Source organism: Bombina bombina, chromosome 3 (genome assembly GCF_027579735.1).
Source record: "Bombina bombina isolate aBomBom1 chromosome 3, aBomBom1.pri, whole genome shotgun sequence".
Taxonomy (NCBI): Eukaryota; Metazoa; Chordata; class Amphibia; order Anura; family Bombinatoridae; genus Bombina; species Bombina bombina.
This window is the reverse complement of record NC_069501.1, coordinates 647,093,619-647,112,823: the sequence shown is the minus strand read 5'-3', so window position 1 is coordinate 647,112,823 and position 19,205 is coordinate 647,093,619. Positions and strand designations below refer to the sequence as shown.

General features: G+C 37.3%; 1 protein-coding gene across 2 annotated transcripts in view; it reads left to right on the top strand.

The window, feature by feature from the left end:
• Positions 1–19,205, top strand: part of LOC128653834 (multidrug and toxin extrusion protein 1-like) — a 174,864-nt gene that overhangs the window by 40,231 nt on the left and 115,428 nt on the right. For both annotated transcript variants that reach the window (XM_053707369.1, XM_053707370.1), the window contains exons 5-7: positions 8,561–8,603; positions 13,565–13,609; positions 15,220–15,317. In XM_053707369.1, coding sequence (XP_053563344.1) covers positions 8,561–8,603; positions 13,565–13,609; positions 15,220–15,317 — 186 coding nt within the window. The remainder of the gene's footprint in view (positions 1–8,560; positions 8,604–13,564; positions 13,610–15,219; positions 15,318–19,205) is intronic.

The following is a 19,205-nucleotide window of genomic DNA, read 5'->3' as shown; positions in this document are numbered from 1 at the left end:
CCGGATGGAAGACTTTTTCAGCGCTGCTTGGAGGATCACTTCATCGGATGGAAGATTTCTTCAGCGCCGCTTGGAGGATCACTTCATTGGATGGAAGATTTCTTCAGCGCCGCTTGGAGGATCACTTCTGCTGGTCCGGGTCTCCTCTTCAGTTCCATCGGTGGCTCGGCTGAGTGAAGACGACTAAAGGTAGGATGATCTTCAGGGGATTAGTGTTAGGTTATTTTAAGGGGGGTTTGGGTTAGATTAGGGGTATGTGGGTGGTGGGTTTTAATGTTGGGGAGGGTTGTATTTTTCTTTTACAGGCAAAAGAGCTGAAATCTTTGGGGAATGCCCCACAAATGGCCCTTGTAAGGGCTGGTAAGGTAAAAGAGCTTTGAACTTTTTTAATTTAGAATAGGGTAGGGCATTTTTTTATTTTGGGGGGGTTTGTTATTTTATTAGGGGGCTTAGATTAGGTGTAAGTAGCTTAAAATTGTTTTAATATTTTTTAAATGTTTGTAACCTATTTTTTTTATTTTTTGTAACTTAGCTTTTTTTATTTTTTGTACTTTAGTTAGTTTATGTAATTGTATTTAATTGTAGTTATTTGTAGGTAATTTATTTAATTTATTTAATGATAGTGTAGTGTTAGGTTTAATTGTAACTTAGGTTAGGATTTATTTTACAGGTAATTTTGTATTTATTTTAGCTAGGTAGTTATTAAATAGTTAATAACTATTTAATAACTATTCTAACTAGCTAAAATAAATACAAAGTTACCTGTAAAATAAAAATAAATCCTAAGATAGCTACAATATAATTATTATTTATATTGTAGCTATATTAGGGTTTATTTTAAAGGTAAGTATTTAGTTTTAAATAGGAATAATTTATTAAAGTATAGTGTAGTGTTAGGTGTAATTGTAACTTAGGTTAATTTTTATTTTACAGGTAAATTTCTCTTTATTTTAGCTAGGTAAGCTATTAAATAGTTAATAACTATTTAATAGCTATTGTACCTAGTTAAAATAAATTCTACGTTGCCTGTAAAATAAAAATAAATCCCAAGATAGCTACAATATAATTATTATTTATATTGTAGCTATATTAGGGTTTATTTTAAAGGTAAGTATTTATTTTTAAATAGGATTAATTTAGTTCATAATAGAAATATTATTTAGATTTATTTAATTAATATTTAAGTTAGGGGGGTGTTAGGGTTAGTGCTAGACTTAGGTTTAGGGGTTAATAAATTTATTACAGTGGCCGCGGTGTAGTGGGGGGCAGGATAGGGGTTAATAAATTTATTATAGGTGGCGACGGTGTAGGGGGGGCAGGATAGAGGTTAATAGGTATAATGTAGGTGGCAGCGGTGTCCAGGAGCGGCGGTTTAGGGGTTAATACATTTATCAGAGTTGCGGCAGGGTCTAGGAGCGGCGGTTTAGGGGTTAATACATTTATCAGAGTTGTGGCAGGGTCTAGGAGCGGCGGTTTAGGGGTTAGTAACTTTATTTAGTTGCGGGGGGCTCCGGGGGCGCCGGTATAGGGGGTAGAACAGTGTAGTTAGTGTGAGTGCTTAGTGACAGGCTAGCAATAAAGCTGGGAAAAAGCCGAAGAGCAGCGAGATCAGATGAGTGATAACTCTCACAGTCCGCTGCTCATTGCCCCGTGGCTTTTTGACAGCTTTATTTGATAACTTAGGCGAAATTTTTCAGGTCCGCGGCGGCGATGTGAGGCGAGCTTAGGCGGGCGTATTGGGCCGGCGAAGGCAGGAAAGTTGACACGTTGATAACTACCCCCCACAATGTCCAGAATATTGAGACCTATACCTAGGTCTAGTGCTGAAATCAGGTAAGTCAGAACATTCAGAATAATGGTATGAGAATGGCCCTTATGCTCAGCTGGACCCTCCAGAACCACAGGGGCCTTTACAGGAAGTCTTATGTTAAGGCCCAATACCTGGTTGAAAGATGAAAGGTCTGCTGGAGTCTTGAGGACATGTGTGACATTATTTTTGTTGACTATGAGGCTTGTGGGAAAACCCCATCTGTATGGGATTCTGTTGGCTTTCAAAGTGGATGTGACAAACCTAAGGTCTCTCCTCTTTTGGAGGGGGGTTGGGCTCAAGTCAGAGTATACCTGCAGCTCCACTCCTCTGAATTCTATCTGTTGCTTGTTTCTAGCCAGTCTCAGCACTTCTTCTTTTTCCTTGAAAGAGAGTAGCTTTAAGATGATGTCCCTGGGTGGGGCCTGTCCTGGGGGTTTAGGGCGTAGCGCCCTGTGGGCTCTTTCTATCTGGATCTCAGGCCCCACAGCTTCATTTCTGAGATACTTGACAAAATCTTGAATATATTCTTGTATGGCAGGAGGTTCTATTGTCTCGGGAACTCCCCGCAGTCTGAGGTTGTTCCTCCTACTGCGGTTCTCAAGATCCTCTATTCTCTCCAGTAATGTATGTACTGTGCTCTCTTGTGCCTGTAGAAAGCTGGCTTGATGCTGAAGGTCAGAACTGAGTGCCTCATGTTTTTCCTCTACCTGAGTTACTCTGTGGTCAACAGCTGAGATATCTCTTTTAAGTTCATGGAACATAGATTTAAAATCCCTCATAGCCTCTTTTATATCTGCTTTTGAAGAGAGAAGCTTGATGTCCTCTTTGGTCACACAGTTCTGATGAGTAGGCATTATTTCAGAGCTATGAATCTGTGCAGTCGTGTCTTTCTGGTGTATCTCAGGCCTCCTTGAAGAAGCTGCAGGTTCACTAGCTATTAAGTAACTGTCCATCATAGTGGTTTGGGAGTTTTTAGGCGGTCTGGTGTGTCTTTTATTAGACATCACATAAGCACAATTAATCTGAGCTATGTGATTTGGGTGTGAGGCAGCAGGCCTGATTACAGAAGTCCTGCAGTCAATTATGTCTCTGTGGGGCAACTGCACTGAGTTATATGTGGCTTTCTTTATTCTTCATATAACTAGGTCACTCTCCAGGGAACTCTTATGGCCTGGGGCACCAAGGAGTAGGAGAAGTCTGTTGGAAGAAGCACCTTTCTGCGCTGTCACCCAAAAATCTGTGTCAGGGTGTGTAGTGTTTATCATTAACAGTGCTCTCACTAGCTTTGCGGCCTATATGCCTGAAGACCAGGCTGTTAGATGATTGTGGAGGTATTGTGGTCCCCTTACACTTAACCCCTTTCTCAGATCATGCTGGGGAGCCCTCCGGTAAAGGACTGGAAAAATGGCAAGCATGCACCTTATTGTGGATGGGTAATAAGCAGCGTTCTCTCTCGCCACGTGTGTTCTTCCTGTGGAGCTGACAATGCGACCCCGCCTGGGCCCGCTCCTCTTTATGTCCGTTGATTGGTCTGTCCTCTCTGCCCAGATTCACTACATGGGAGGCCAAGGTCAGATGAGTAAGCCCCCTTAGACACAGCGTACAGGCAAACTCACCCAGTGCAGCTGTCGGGTCCCAAGTTATTCGCGCCAAGGCACACAGGCCCACCGATACTCAGTCCGGCACCGGAACCGCTCCGGCCCCACCTGCTTCAACCGTCGTGATGCACTACTCAGCCAGCTCGTGATCCACTGCCCAGCCAGTGAAGCCGGCTGTCAGTTAAGGGTATTTGCCTGCGGTAGGTAGTTCCGGGTGAAGTCAGGCCTAATTTCGGCGCCGTTAGTTCCTGACTCTGCAGAACGGTCCTATGTGAAGCCACAAAGTTACCCAAGGTGTCCCAGGCCACAGGGTAAAGTTTAAAATATTTTAAAAATGCAGTATGCTGCTTAAAATTATAATGTAAATGCACGGCAGGGACCTCAGAGCTTTTTTAGAAAGCAGCCATATCCATCTATGGCTAGGCTCCGCCCCCCGAAACAGTCCATTTTTATTGTAGATGCAGATATGGCGGCGCTGTGTCTCTGGGAATGGAGCTGTATTTCCCTCCTTACTTCTCCGACCAAATAAAAACGTCTTTAACCTCCAAAAGAAAGTAGCCCAAAATAGTGCAGTAACCTCACACAAAGGGGTACGCCAAATGGTAGATACTCACAAGGGGGTCGATCCGATAAAAATCGTCGCCCGCAAAAGTCGGTGACGCCAATATTTGCGCGGGTTTGGTATCCTATATACGGCGTAACCTAGAAGTTACGCGCCTATATTTCTGCCATCACCCGTAGTTTTTTGGGCCATAGGCAGGTATACCAAACCCGCGCAGTTTGGTATCCAATATACAGCATAAGGACTTACGTGGCGAAAATGGAGAAATCTTACTCCATTTTCACCTCACCACAAAAAGCAGCCGTAAAAAGCCTTACGCTGAGTATTGGAGCCCCGTAACTCCCTAAACTGGCTGCTAAAATAAACCTAACACCTAACGCATGCGCAATGTCTATCTCCCTGTCAACCGCGATCTGCTAAAATAAACCTAACACCTAACGCATGCGCAATGTCTATCTCCCTGTCAACCGCGATCCCCCGCCGCAATCCCTAATAAAGTATTTAACCCCTAAACCGTCGCCATCTACATAAACTAACCCCCTACTGTGAGCCCCTAAAACCGCCGCCATCTATATTAAAATTATTAACCCCTAATTTAATCTACCTACCCCGCCGCCAGCTATATTATCTATATTAACCCTAAGTATATTATAGTTAATATAGTTATTACATTATATATATTAACTATATTAACCCTAATTATATTAGGGTTAATATAGTTACTATAGTATTTATATTAACTATATTAACTCTATCTAACCCTAACACCCCTAACTAAATTCTTATTAAATAAATCTAATTCATATTATAAACTAAAATAGTCCTATTTAAATCTAAATACTTACCTATAAAATAAACCCTAAGATAGCTACAATGTTATTAATAATTACATTATAGCTATGTTAGGGTTTATATTTATTTTACAGGTAAATTGTTAATTATTTTAACTAGGTATAATAGCTATTAAATAGGTATTACCTATTTAATAGCTACCTAGTTAAAATAATTACCCAATTACCTGTAAAATAAATCCTAACCTAAGTTACAAATACACCTACACTATCAATAAATTAAAGAAACTACAAATATCTATCTAAAAATACAATTAAATAAACTAAACTAAATTACAAAAAAAAACAAACACTAAATTACAAAAAATAAAAAAAAGATTACAAGATTTTTAAGCTAATTACACCTATTCTAAGCCCCTTAATAAAATAATAAAGCCCCCCAAAATAAAAAAAATTCCCTACCCTATTCTAAATTAAAACAAGTTCAAAGCTCTTTTACCTTACCAGCCCTTAAAAGGGCCTTTTGTGGGGGCATGCCCCAAAGAAAACTGCTCTTTTGCCTGCAAAAAAACACACAATACCACCCCCCAACATTACAACCCACCACCCACATACCCCTAATCTAACCCAAACCCCCCTTAAATAAACCTAACACTACCCCCCTGAAGATCTCCCTACCTTGAATTCACCCAGCCGGGCCGAACCGATCCAGGCGATGTGTTCCAGCAAGCGGCAGTGAAGTCTTCATCCATCCGGGCGATGTCTTGAAGCAAGCGGCAGAGAGTCTTCTTCCATCGGCGACGTCTTCAAGCAAATCGGCATCTTCAATCTTCTTACTTCGCTCCTCCGCAGCGGAGCATCCTTCCGGCACGACGACTTCCCGACGAATGAGGTTCCTTTAAATGACGTCATCCAAGATGGCGTCCGTCGAATTCCGATTGGCTGATAGGATTCTATCGGAATTAAGGTAGAAAAATCTGATTGGCTGATTGAATCAGCCAATCAGATTCAAGTTCAATCCGATTGGCTGAACCAATCAGCCAATTGGATTGAACTTTAATCTGATTGGCTGATTCAATCAGCCAATCAGATTTTTCTACCTTAATTCCGATTGGCTGATAGAATCCTATCAGCCAATCGGAATTCGGCGGACGCCATCTTGGATGACATCATTTAAACGAACCTCATTCGTCGGGAAGTTGTCGTGCCGGAAGGATGCTCCGCGGCGGAGGAGCGAAGTAAGAAGATTGAAGATGCCGATTTGCTTGAAGACGTCGCCGATGGAAGAAGACTCTCTGCCGCTTGCTTCAAGACATCGCCCGGATGGATGAAGACTTCACTGCCGCTTGCTGGAACATATCGCCTGGATCGGTTCGGCCCGGCTGGGTGAATACAAGGTAGGGAGATCTTCAGGGGGGTAGTGTTAGGTTTATTTAAGGGGGGTTTGGGTTAGATTAGGGGTATGTGGGTGGTGGGTTGTAATGTTGGGGGGTGGTATTGTGTTTTTTTTGCAGGCAAAAGAGCAGTTTTCTTTGGGGCATGCCCCCACAAAAGGCCCTTTTAAGGGCTGGTAAGGTAAAAGAGCTTTGAACTTGTTTTAATTTAGAATAGGGTAGGGAATTTTTTTATTTTGGGGGGCTTTATTATTTTATTAGGGGGCTTAGAATAGGTGTAATTAGCTTAAAAATCTTGTAATCTTTTTTTTATTTTTTGTAATTTAGTGTTTTTTTTTTTTTTTTGTAATTTAGTTTAGTTTATTTAATTGTATTTTTAGATAGATATTTGTAGTTTCTTTAATTTATTGATAGTGTAGGTGTATTTGTAACTTAGGTTAGGATTTATTTTACAGGTAATTGGGTAATTATTTTAACTAGGTAGCTCTTAAATAGTTCATAACTATTTAATAGCTATTATACCTAGTTAAAATAATTAACAATTTACCTGTAAAATAAATATAAACCATAACATAGCTATAATGTAATTATTAATTACATTGTAGCTATCTTAGGGTTTATTTTATAGGTAAGTATTTAGATTTAAATAGGAATATTTTAATTAATAATATTAATATTAGATTTATTTTAATAAGAGTTTAGTTAGGGATGTTAGAGTTAGATAGGGTTATTATACTTAATATATATATATAATATAATGACGATATTAACTATATTAACCCTAATATAATTAGGGTTAATATAGTTAATATATATAATATAATAACTATATTAACTATATTAACCCTAATATAATTACAGTTAATATAGTTAGTATAGCTGGCGGCGGTTTAGGGGGATTAGATTAGGGGTTAATACATTTATTATAGGTGGCCGCGGTGTAGAGGATGTAGATTGTAGGCAAAAGAGCAGTTTACTTTGTGACAAAGCCCCGCCAAAAGCCCTTTTAAGGGCTGGCAAAAGAGCTGTTACTTTGGGGCAATGCCACGCAAAAAGCCCTTTTCAGGGCTATTTGTAGGGTTAAACTTAGGTTTAGTGGTAGGGATAGTTTAGTATTTTAGGGGTTAAATAATTTAATATAGATGGCGGCGGGGTAGGGGGATTAGATTAGGGGTTAATAATTTTAAAATAGCGGCGGGGTAGGGGCTCACTTTAGGGGGTAGGTAAGGTAGATGGCGGCGGTGTCAGGGGCTCACTTTATGGGGTTATAGATTTAATATAGCTGGCGGCGGTTTAGGGGTTAATAACTTTATTAGGTAGCGGCGGGCTCCGCGAGCGGCGGTTTAGGGGTTAATACATATTTTATTGTTAGGCTAGTGAGGGGGGATAGCGGATAGAGGGTTAGACGTGTCGGGCTATGTTAGGGAGGCGTGTTAGACAGTGCGGGTGATTTAGACTTTAGTCAGGTTTTGTAGGCGCCGGCAGTTTCTAACGTGCCGCAAGTCACTGGCGACGCCAGAAATTTGTACTTGCGCAGATTTCTGGACATCGCTGGTTTGTCAGACTTACGGCACGTTAGCATCTGACAGCGACATATATGGGATAGCTCGAGTTGCGAGCTGAAACTGCGGGCGACGCCGGTTCCCTCGCTTGCGCCGCAAACTACGATCTATATCGGATCGCGCCCCAGATTTCAAGTGAAGGTCAGCTTGTATTATCGAATCACAAGCAGGACATCAATGGGATACAGCTTCATACAATTTATTAAAAACAGAATTTTAAAAAGCTAATTTTGCACACTATTGATTTGCTCTTGAAAAAGGCAATTTTATTTGCTAAAACACGTAGAGGTTTTTGAAATTCTGTTTTAATAAATTTTCTTAAGACCGCTGTTCCTTAACTGGTCCGCCGCCTCTGAGGCTGCGGATATCAATCTGCCCGATCTCATATGATCGGATTGATTGACACCCCCTGCATAACATGTCCTCTGCCTCTGAGGCTGCCATCTTCAATCCGCCCGATCCTATATGATCGGGCTGATTGACACCCCATGCTAGCGGACGATTGGCCGGGAATCTGCAGGGGGCGGCATTGCACAAGCAGTTCACAAGAACTACTTGTGTAATGATAAATGCCGACAGCGGACGCTGTCGGCATTTATTAATGTGCGTCGGACATAATACGTTACATCGTATCATGTCTGCTTGCACTTTGATAAATTGACCCCTATATGTTAACTTACCAAACCTAGAAAAATACATGCATGAACTTTTTTATTTCATTTTATTTATTGGCAATAATGTTTTACCATGATTTAGTGCTAGCCTATTGCTGTACCAATAATATTACACTAATACTTCTTTTTCTTATTTATTTGTTTTAACAATCATTTATGTTTTCTGCAGGTTGGCGGAATGGTGCGTTATAGCGCATATCCCAGCTCTTCCTGTAAGTTTTCTTACTTTTTTATCTGTGTTATTCTGGCACATAATTTAATCAAGGAGACCACTTACTTAAAGGGACAGTCTACTCCAAAAATATTTTTGTTTAAAAAGATAGATAATGCCTTTATGATTCATTCCCCAGTTTTGCATAACCAACATGGTTATATTAATACACTTTTTACCTCTGTGATTACCTTGTATCTAAGCCTTTTCTGACAGCCCCCTGATCACATGACTTTTTATTAAAGTGCAGTGTCTGCCACAAACCTCGGCGTTAGCACAATGTTATCTATATGGCTCACATGAACTAGCAGTCCTCATGTTGTGAAAAGCAAATAAAAAAGTATATGATAAGAGGCTGTCTTTAGTGGCTTAGAAACAGGCAGAAATTTAGAGGTTTAAAGGTAAAAGTATATTAATATAACAATGTTGGTTGTGCAAAACTGGGTAATGGGTAGTAAAGATGTGACCTATCTATTTAAACAATAACAATTCTGGTGTAGACTGTCCCTTTAAAGGGACACTCAAGTCAATATTAAACTTTCGTGATTCAGATAGAGCATGCAATTTTAAACAACTTTCCAATTTACTTCCATTAACAAAATGTGCACAGTATTTGTATATTTACCCTTTTTGAGTCACTAGTTCCTACTGAGCATGTGCAAAAATTCATAGAATATTTGTATAAGCATTTGTGATTGGCTGATTGCTGTCACATGATACAGGCGGGGTGGAAATAGACATAACTTTGAAATTTGTCAGAAAAAAAAATCTACTACTCATTTGAAATACAGACTAAGTGCTATGAGACAGCAAAATATTCCAAGGGATCTGCCGCTATGTTGAGTGAGCCTGTCAAAATATTCAAAGCTCCCGACAAAGTGGCTAACAGGCAGCTTCTCCGAGAGGCATTTACTATACATGCCATTGGTCTGCGATACTAGCTATAGATAACACTCAGCATTACCGCTCCCATATTGGCGATGTATAGTAAAGGATCCCTTGGAATAGAACTGCCATGCCTAACCACTAATCTTAATACCCCTAAACCGAAGTACCCCACTATGGCAAACTAACACTACAGTAAAAACTATCTAAACCGCCACATACCCACCACAAGTATCTATTATACACTATTAACCCCATATACCGCCACATACCACTGCAAGTACCTTACATTATTTACCCCTATACTGCCACATACCCACTGCAAGTAACCTACACTATTAACCCATATACCGCCATATACCCACTGCAAGTACCCCACACTATTAACCCTAAACTGCCACACAGCCAAATGCAAACTAACCTTACATTAAAGGGATGGTAAACTCTTCAATATAATTTAAAAATAAATAAATAAAGTTCATGCCATAATATTTCTAAAAACCTCTTTTTTTTAATACTTCTATTAAATTAAACATTTTTATTGATCTATTATCTTATAGATTATGCTCCTCTGCTGGCCCCCTTTTTTTTCCCCCTTTTTTCTGCCCAATCAAAACCTCGGCCATCTGGCTCATTAAACCATATGTATTACATTACAAGCGTGCATAGTAGCCACAGTCTATCACTGATCAGTCTAATAACGTGTACATCAGTCCGACCCACTGTTCATGTCACAATAGGTAGAATGTTCACAGCTACTAAACGGGATATAAATCATCCCTATTGGCTGTTTTTAATCAGTTGAGGTAGTTAGTGTAGGTGTAGTAAAACTTAGGTCCCACCAGCAATATTTGAAGCGTGTCTACACAGAAACTATTTCTAGTTTCACTGAGCACACTGTCTGTAAGGCATTTTCTTCTTGGTCTGGCGGAGGCCTTCTGCTACTATGTCTTGCCTCTCTCTCTCTTCTTATGTAACCTCTCAAGCATGAGAACAATTTACATGGCATGTCACATGGCACACATGAACTAACGCCCTCTATCATATGAGCCTACCTAAGTTTAGATTTCAACTAAGAATACCAATAGAACAAAGCAAATTTGATAATAAAAGTAAATTGGAAAGTTGTTTAAAATAGCATGCCCCCAATTCTTAAAAAATGGAAGAATAGGGCAACCCCCAGTATCCAAGAGGTTAAAAATTGCCTTAAAAAACAATGTATACTTGAACAGATAGACACTAATCTCAATGACGAAAGAGATGTTATTTTTTAGAAAGTGGTCTGTCTTTATTAAATCTCTTCCCTTGAGTGAAATGGAATATTTAATTTACCCATTCAGAAATACAGAGTTAATTCTGTTAGGACTATGGTAACAGCTACGTAGTGCTGTGGGTGTTTGTTTTCTTTTTTTTTTTTTTGGGTGAGGTATATAAAAAAGGGAAAAAAAATATTCCAACAGAAAATCTTAAAGAGTATGAAGTGTTAGTTGAATTTACAGTATGAGATTTACATGGCTTTATATATAAAAGAGAGGTTCCTCTTCCTTTTGTTTTATTATTTTCTTGTAATGTATAAGGCACACTACTATCTATTGGATATGAATTGTATTATTGGCCTGTATTTGCTCATCGTTGTTCAGCTCATTTTTTTTTCTTCTCTTCTTTTTTTGTTACAAAATGTATTAATCTGTTGGAAGCTAATAAAAATGTATTAAAAAAAAAATAGCATGTCCTATCTGAATGAGAAAAGTTTAATTTTGCTAGACTGTCCCTATTTTTTGTAACAAAAAAATAGACATGTGCGACTCTAAAAAATTGTTTTGTTTTGTTTTCATTAGTTAAATAAATAATTTCGTTTGGGCAAATTAGTTATGTTAAGTTAAATTGTTTATTCAGATCCGTTCTTTATTCATATGAATTATTCTATTCTGAAGTTTAGAATAGAATAATGCATATGAATAAAGAATGGATCTGAAAAAACAAAACGATCCGAAAAAACGAAAGGATCAGAAAAAACTATTTCATTTAACATAACTAATATTGCAGAAACAAAATTATCTAAAACTGCTGCTGTTACCCACATCGCCGACACTACCTAAACCTATTAACCCCTTAACCGCACCCCCACATCGCTGACACTAAATAAACCTATTAACTCCTACACCACCGTTCGCAAACATCACCAACACTAAATACACCTACTCCTAAACCGCAGTTCCAAAACATTGTTGACACTAACTAAACCTATTAACCCCTAAACCGCCGTTCCCAAACATCGCCAACACTAACTAAACCTATTAACCCCTAAACCGCAGTTCCCCGACATCGCCAACACTAACTAAACCTATTAACCCCTAAACCGCACCCCCACATTGCAACAACCTAAATTAAACTATATTAACCCCTTAACCCAATACCCCCTAACTTTAGCATAATTAAAATAGACCTAAATTAAAGTTACAATTATTAACTAACTACCTATTTAAAAATAAATACAAACTTACCTGTGAAATAAAAATAAAACCTAAGCTAGCTACAATATAACTATTTACTAACTACCTAGTTAAAATAAATAGAAACTTACCTGTGAAATGAAAATTAAGCTTACACTAATAAAAACTAACATTACAAAAAAATAACGCAAAAATTACAAAAAATAAGAAACACTAAAATTACAAAAAATAAAAAAAACTACCATTACAAAAAATAACAAACAAAATTATCCAAAACAATAAAAAATATTCCTATTCTAATACCCTGTTTTTTTTTTTTTTTTTTTAAAAACCACCCTAAAATACAAAATCCCTAATCTATAATAAGCTACCAAGGGCCCTTAAAAGGTTTTCCTTTTGTAGGACATTGCCCTAAAGTTAACAGCTCTTTTGCAAAAAAATAAAAACAAAAACCCCCTAACATTACAAACCCCACCCTCCCAAACCCACAAAATAAAAAAAACCTAACTTAAAGAGGCACTGAACCCAATTTTTTTCTATCATGATTCAGATAGAGCATGCAATTTTAAGCAACTTTCTAATTTACTCCTATTATCAAATTCTTTTCATTCTCTTGGTATCTTTATTTGAAATGCAAGAATGTAAGTTTAGATGCCGGCCCATTTTTGGTGAACACACTGTGTTGTTCTTGCTGATTGGTGGGTAAATTCACCTACCAATAAACAAATGCTTTCCATGGTTCTGAACCAAAAAAATAGCTTAGATGCCTTCTTTTTCAAATAAAGAAAGCAAGAGAACGAATAAAAATTGATAAGAGGAGTAAATTAGAAAGTTGTTTAAAATTGCATGCTCTATCTGAATCACGAAAGAAAAAAATTTGGGTTCAGTGTCCCTTTAAAAAAATTAATCTACCCATTGCCCTGAAAAGGGCATTTGTATGGCATTGCCCTTAAAAGGGCATTTAGCTCTTTTTCGGCACATTACAATAACAAAAGCCCTAATCTAAAAATTAAAAAACACCCCAAAACCCCCCCTAAAAAACCTAACACTAACCCCAAAATAGGTACTCACAGTTGCTGAAGTCCGCCGAACGATCATCATACCAGCTATGAAGCATCTTCATCCAGGCAGCTTCATCTTCATCCATTGCGGGACTGGCATCTTCTGCATCCCTGTGGAGAAGGAGCGGTCGATGTGCGGAGGTCCAGGCGGAGGTCCTGGCGGAGGTCCATCGGTCCGACGTGGAGGTCCTCTTCATGCAATCGGGGGTTTATAGGTTTAGTTAGTGTCAGCGATGTTTGGGAACTGCGGTTTAGGGTTTAATAGGTTTAGTTAGTGTCGGTGATGTTGTGGAACAGCGGTTTAGGGGTTAATAGCTTTATTTAGTGATTTTGTTAGTGTCCACGATGTCGGGGAACTGTGGTTTAGATTAAAACAATGAAAAATTCCGAATATGAATAATGGATCCGAAAATTCGGAAACTGATTTGTTAATTTTCTGAATTTTTAGGGATTTTAGTTATGGTGCCGATTCGGATGCATTTGAATCTCCGAATTGGCCAAAATTTTGCCAATTGAAACGCACATATCTACCTTTAATACAATTTAACCTTTTTTTCTTACAGGCAATCATTTTTTATCAACTTCAGTTACGTTTTCTACAAAATCAGGTAATGTTTAACATCTTTTATCTTTGGGCCAAAATAGATTTACTTTGGCCCTTAATTATACTACACATGCTAAATGTAAAAATTATATATTTGTATTTAAAAAACTTCTGTAGCCTTCCAAAATACAGATTATGACATCATGCAGTTGATTACCATATGTATATTACCTTCTAAAAATTGTTGTTTAGGATATTTTTAATATTTTTAAGTTAAATTTCAGACTGTGCCATTTTGATCAACTATGATAAAATTCACCTGCTTTAACAGTTATTTGGATTTCATTGCTGGACTAATGAAAAATATTAGTGACACAATTGAATTTTTACTTTTGAACTGAAAATTCTATTGACATAAACAATTTTCTCCTGGAGAAAGTCTTCAAACCCCTTTTAAATGCTTCTTGTTGTTTTTTTTGTTTTGTTTTTTTGTTCTTTTTTTATAATAACCCCAAATTAAAAGGTTACATTTACGTAAAAATGTTTAATATTTTACATTTTCTCAAGATTTTTCATTTTATCAAAGATTAATAGAAAATAGCAAAGTCACTTACGTGTGTATATGAATAACAAATGTATACATGAAGGGGACTGGAAAAGGTTTGAATTTGTTAATAGTTTGTGTTTTGGAATATTTGCATCTTTAAAATGGGACAGTTGGGAGAGGGTATGGGACCAAGTGTAAAGAACAATATCTTATGTAATTTAGGCAATATTTACATAAAACAACCTATACATGTAACTAAATGTAGTTTTATCTCATATTTTAATACTTTTGTGACTTAAAGGCAGGGAAAATAGTAATTTTTGCTAAAAATAAATAAATCAAATATTAGTGGAAAAAGTTTGGTTTTTAGAATGTTTGGATTTTGGAATTACGGATTTGAAATATGTACCTGTAATAATTAATTTAGTAATACAGCTGTTCTGTAAATCATGTAAAATAATCTACAAGGGAAGTTAACTTATTGGTCAAGCCTTCCACTCATTCATCTGGTCTATTATTGCCTCTTATAAATGTTACCATTGTACCGTTACCACTGTATAAACTCTCTCAGTATATTTCATCCACACTTTACAAAAGTGATTGAATCAAATGTAATACCTGTCATTATCTTTAAGTACATATAATGGCTTTTACCTATTTTTCTTCTGAAAAACTGCATTTTTAATATTTAATATTTAATTTGAGATCTCACTTTTTTCATTCAGAAACAATTGTACCCTCTCTTTTTTATCTTCATCATGCCATTATCCCACATACACACAATTACTCTCTGCATATGAAAATCCCAATCTCATTCAACATTAATATTATTCAAAATAATGCCACAATATCATTGACCAACCTGCTTTCAACTTGACATGTGACTCCTAACCTCTGTCATTCAACCACAAATGCCATCACTTTTCCCTCCCTGTATTATATTTATTCCCATAGCCTGCTACATCCTCAACTCTACATCAGAACTTCATACCCAATCGTCTTCACTGTTACTTTTTAGTTTGCATATTATTAGTAACCTATTTTTTTCATACACCACCCACTATAAAAGAAAGAGATATAATTAATATATATTCATATAATTCATTGTATGTCTTTTTACATTGCAGGGAATTATTTGGCCTCAAATTTTTGTAAGTCTTTTTGGAAACATTGTTAATATCATCCTGAATTACATTTTTCTTTTTGTAATGAAAACTGGAGTGATGTGAGTATAATGTTTCAAATGTATTATGTGAAATGTGCATGACCTGTAGCATAAGAAACTAATATATTTATGTTGTGCATCTAAATCAAACTTTTAGTGTTAAAGGGACATGAAACCCAACATGTTTCAGATAGAGCATACATTTGTATAAAACTTTCCAATTTGCTTCTATTATCAATTTTGCTTCATTCTCTTGGTATCCATACATGAAGGAGCAGCAATGCGCTACTGAGAACTAGCTGAACACATCAGTAAGCCAATCACATGAGGCATATATGTACAGCTACCAATCAGAAGTTAGCTCCAAGCTCCTGACCTGACCTAGTTATACTTTTCAACAAAGAAAAAAAAAAAAGTAAATTAGAATGCTGTGTAAAATGGTATCCTCTATCTGACTCACAAAAGAAAAAAAATGGGTTTCATGTCCCTTTAAATGACAATTTTCACAGGCTTCCACATTTTTATTGGATGAACAAATTTTGCTGATATTCAGCAATTTTAGTTGCATACTGATCACTAAGAAAATTGGTTTAAATTAATTTAGTATTTAAAAAGTTATTTAACTTGAAAGATGTTTATCTTGCTAATTAGGGATAAGAATGCAAAGGATAGACACATACATTACAATATAGGGCTAGATTATGAGTGAAGTGCTAGGCGGAGGCTTTTTGCACACGTCAGGTAGCACACGTATTACGAGTTGAAAGTAATAATTTTGCATTCAAGGGAAACCTGACGCATGCTAACCAAATATTGCGACCTCCTTAACTTTTTCTCTGCATAGAAGTCAATAGAGAGTGCAGAAGAAAAAAAACTAAAACCTATCACTCATGCGCTAACCTGATAGGAGTTATGAAAATGTTATTATTGTAAATACGTGTCTCTATATATACTTATACTTGTATATCTATTCCTATATATATATAGGTATAGATATATATTTTTAAATTAAAATTAATAAATATTTATATATTTATTTAATCATAAAAATTACATAATTCTCTATGTGAAGAACATAGCAATGTAAAAACATGCATAACTTGCATCAGGGTTTGTGATTTAGGTCTAAAGCAGATGGGTTAGCGCACATGAAGAATTGTTAACTTCATTGCGTGTTATTGAAATATTAAAAATAAAATATTAAAAAATAAATAATACAAATTATTTTAAATTATTATACATACTGTAAAAAAGTTAAATAATACATAGAATATATCTATATTAAATTGTATTAATATTTTTTAAAATGTTCTATTTAAAATTTCAAGAACATGCATTGTTAGCATTGTTAGCAATTCTTAATATGTGCTTAACTGACTACATTAGACCTAAATCTTGAACCCAGATGTGCGCTACACAAATTTTAGATTTTGAAAAACAAAAAAGAAAGAAAAGGTATGAATTCAATCAGTTACTACACACAAGACAGGGATTTCAGCACACAAAATGTTTTGTCAATTAGTTTTATTAAGCCACCAACAGTAGTGTTTGCCCTGAGGAAGCCCCAATGATGTTGTAGTCATGTGGGGGGTGAAACGCGTGTCAGCAGTGACGCAACCAGAGTGGGTGGCTCCATCTCTTAACGGTTGGTCTCAGCTTTACAGAGGTTTATTTTGCAACCTGCAGCCACTCCCTATCCAAAGCAAGCTATTGGGAGTTTGCCAAAGAGGATGGATACTCTAAAAGTTTACCAGAAGAATTACGGACATCCCCTCTATTGAATATAACTTCAGGAGCACGGCTGTAAATGTGGAGAGATTAAGGTGGTACCTATATATACACCTATTAACAGAGGAAAATTACAGTTTGTTACGCCAAACTATTCTTTATTCATATGATGGAATACTAACGGCTAGATTTAGAGTTCTACGTTAGCCGGCAAAACCAGCGTTAGAGGCTCCTAACGCTGGTTTTGGGCTACGCTGGTATTTAGAGTCTTGTAGGTAAGGGTCTAACGCTCACTTTCCAGCCGCGACTTTTCCATACCGCAGATCCCCCATTTGCGTATCCTATCTTTTCAATGGGATCTTTCTAACGCCGGTATTTAGAGTCTTGGCTGAAGTGAGCGTTAGAAATCTAACGACAAAACTCCAGCCGCAGAAAAAAGTCAGGAGTTAAGAGCTTTCTGGGCTAACGCCGGTTCATAAAGCTCTTAACTACTGTGCTCTAAAGTACACTAATACCCATAAACTACCTATGTACCCCTAAACCGAGGTCCCCCCACATCGCCGCCACTCTATTAAAAAATTTTAACCCCTAATCTGCCGACCGCACACCGCCGCCACCTACGTTATCCCTATGTACCCCTAATCTGCTGCCCCTAACACCGCCGACCCCTATATTATATTTATTAACCCCTAATCTGCCGCCCCCGCTATCGCTGACCCCTGCATATTTTTTTTAACCCCTAATCTGCCGCTCCGTACACCGCCCCAACTTATGTTATCCCTATGAACCCCTAATCTGCTGCCCCTAACACCGCCGACCCCTATATTATATTTATTAACCCCTAATCTGCCGCCCCCAACGTCGCCTCCACCTACCTACACTTACTAACCCCTAATTCGCCGACCGGACCTCACCGCTACTATAATAAAGTTATTAACCCCTAATCGGCCTCACTCCCGCCACATTAACCCTATAATAAATAGTATTAACCCCTAATCTGCCCTCCCTAACATCACTGACACCTAACTTCAAGTATTAACCCCTAATCTGCTGACCGGACCTCGCCGCTACTATAATAAAGTTATTAACCCCTAAAGCTAAGTCTAACCTTAACACTAACACCCCCCTAAGTTAAATATAATTTAAATCTAACGAAATAAATTAACTCTTTTTAAATAAATTATTCCTATTTAAAGCTAAATACTTACCTGTAAAATAAACCCTAAGATAGCTACAATGTAATTAATAATTACATTGTAGCTATTTTAGAATTTATATTTATTTTACAGGTAACTTTGTATTTATTTTAGCTAGTTAGAATAGTTATTACATAGTTATTAACTATTTAATAACTACCTAGCTAAAAGAAATACAAAATTACCTGTAAAATAAATCCTAACCTAAGTTACAATTAAACCTAACACTACACTATCATTAAATTAATTTAATAAATTAACTACAAATAACTACAATTAAATACAATTACATAAACTAACTAAAGTACAAAAAATAAAAAAAGCTAAGTTACAAAAAATAAAAAAAAATAAGTTACAAACATTTTAAAAATATTACAACAATTTTAAGCTAATTACACCTAATCTAAGCCCCCTAATAAAATAACAAAGCCCCCCAAAATAAAAAAATGCCCTACCCTATTCTAAATTAAAAAAGTTCAAAGCTCTTTTACCTTACCAGCCCTTAAAAGGGCCTTTTGCGGGGCATGCCCCAAAGAAAACTGCTCTTTTGCCTGTAAAAGAAAAATACAACCCCCACAACATTAAAACCCACCACCCACATACCCCTAATCTAACCCAAACCCCCCTTAAATAAACCTAACACTACCCCCCTGAAGATCATCCTACCTTGAGTTGTCTTCAGCCAGCCGACCCACCGATGGAACCGAAGAGGAGATTCGGAGCGGCAGAAGTGATCCTCCAAGGGGCGCTGAAGAAGTCTTCCATCCGATGAAGTGATCCTCCAGGCGGCGCTGAAGAAGTCTTCCATCCGGGCGATGTCATCTTCCAAGCGGCGCTGAAGAAGTCTTCCATCCGGGCGATGTCATCTTCCAAGCGGGGTCTTCAATCTTCTTCTTCAGGATCCATCTTCATTCCGCCGATGCGGAACATCCTTCCTCCCCGACGGACTACCGACGAATGAAGGGTCCTTTAAGGGACGCCATCCAAGATGGCGTCCCTCGAATTCCGATTGGCTGATAGGATT